At 31.9% G+C, this 1,117-nt stretch overlaps 1 protein-coding gene across 1 annotated transcript in view; it reads right to left on the reverse strand.

The window, feature by feature from the left end:
* The window catches only part of LPCAT2 (lysophosphatidylcholine acyltransferase 2), a gene marked incomplete at its 3' end in the record, with an annotated part of 161,541 nt that overhangs the window by 135,289 nt on the left and 25,135 nt on the right, over window positions 1–1,117 (reverse strand). Inside the window, exon 5 of the mRNA XM_012652655.1 lies at window positions 540–600. Within this exon, the coding sequence (XP_012508109.1) occupies window positions 540–600 (61 nt within the window). The remainder of the gene's footprint in view (window positions 1–539; window positions 601–1,117) is intronic.

Below are 1,117 nucleotides of genomic sequence, written 5' to 3' on the forward strand. Positions count from 1 at the left end.
ACAAAAATCAAGACAGAGAGAAAATAGGAAGAAAGTTTACATGAAACCCAATGCTTGAAGCAAGAACCACCACACTTGCTATTAATAGAAGTGATTCATAACTTGGGCAGTGGGCCAGCTGATACAACATTTTAAAGTGTTACAAATTACAAAGAAAGTTGTATTCAGTGACATTGCAATGCTAAAAAAAAGTGAACCCCAGAAGGCATCTGAAGACTTTATAATGATAATGAAATATAGATTTTCTGTTTGATCACATAGGCCACGATGTGTCTATGAGGCTTCCTTGAAGGAAAAGAGAAGTATCAGTGGTTTCTGCTCAAACATACACATGCACACAGAGAAAACATTACAAGGAAGAAGGGGTTATTATGCCAAAAGAGAAAGCAAAGGGGTTCTGTGGATCCACAGCATTAAAACTTATCAGAAAAGAAGAAATGCTCAAAGCAAATTAGAGAGTTATTTTGTGTATTACTATGAAATCATTTGAGAAATCTTCCATGTTATTTTATTATAATACATAATTTAATTTATCTCACCTGGTTTAAAAGTAATCAAACAGGAACGATTAGTACAAGTACCTTCTGGGAAAACTAGTATCTTGGGAGAAAAGGAATAGATTTAATATTTCAGTCTAATTAATAGATTATCTCTTTACTCACTGTCTTAAGACTTCACAAACAGCTAACAATGCTTAAAAAATAAAAATGAAATAAAAGGCTAACACTTGATTCTAATGAAAACCACAATCAGATTATTCAATTTTCCTCTAAAAGAAGTATAGTCTGAATATTAAGATAATCAGAAAATGGATTTAAGCTTTGAATAGAGAATACAGTTAACAAATGTTTCTTAATGATGATACTAATGATCTGAATAAACTTAAAAGCAAGTGTAGAGTGTAAGTCATGGTCAAGGTGTACACAAAGCATACATTAGGCTATATTAAATTCTTTCTTCGCTATACATGCTTAACCAAATAATTTCCTACTTTCTTTGTTTCAGTTTTCCCATTAAATGATATTCACTCCCACGACATATCGCTCAGGGATGTCTTGAAGACAAAGGAAGAAATGACTACAATGTGCTTTATGCTTATTTGAAATAGTTGACATAT

The sequence above is a fragment of the Propithecus coquereli genome, unplaced genomic scaffold, assembly GCF_000956105.1.
Source record: "Propithecus coquereli isolate 6110/MARCELLA unplaced genomic scaffold, Pcoq_1.0 Scaffold395, whole genome shotgun sequence".
Classification (NCBI taxonomy): Eukaryota; Metazoa; Chordata; class Mammalia; order Primates; family Indriidae; genus Propithecus; species Propithecus coquereli.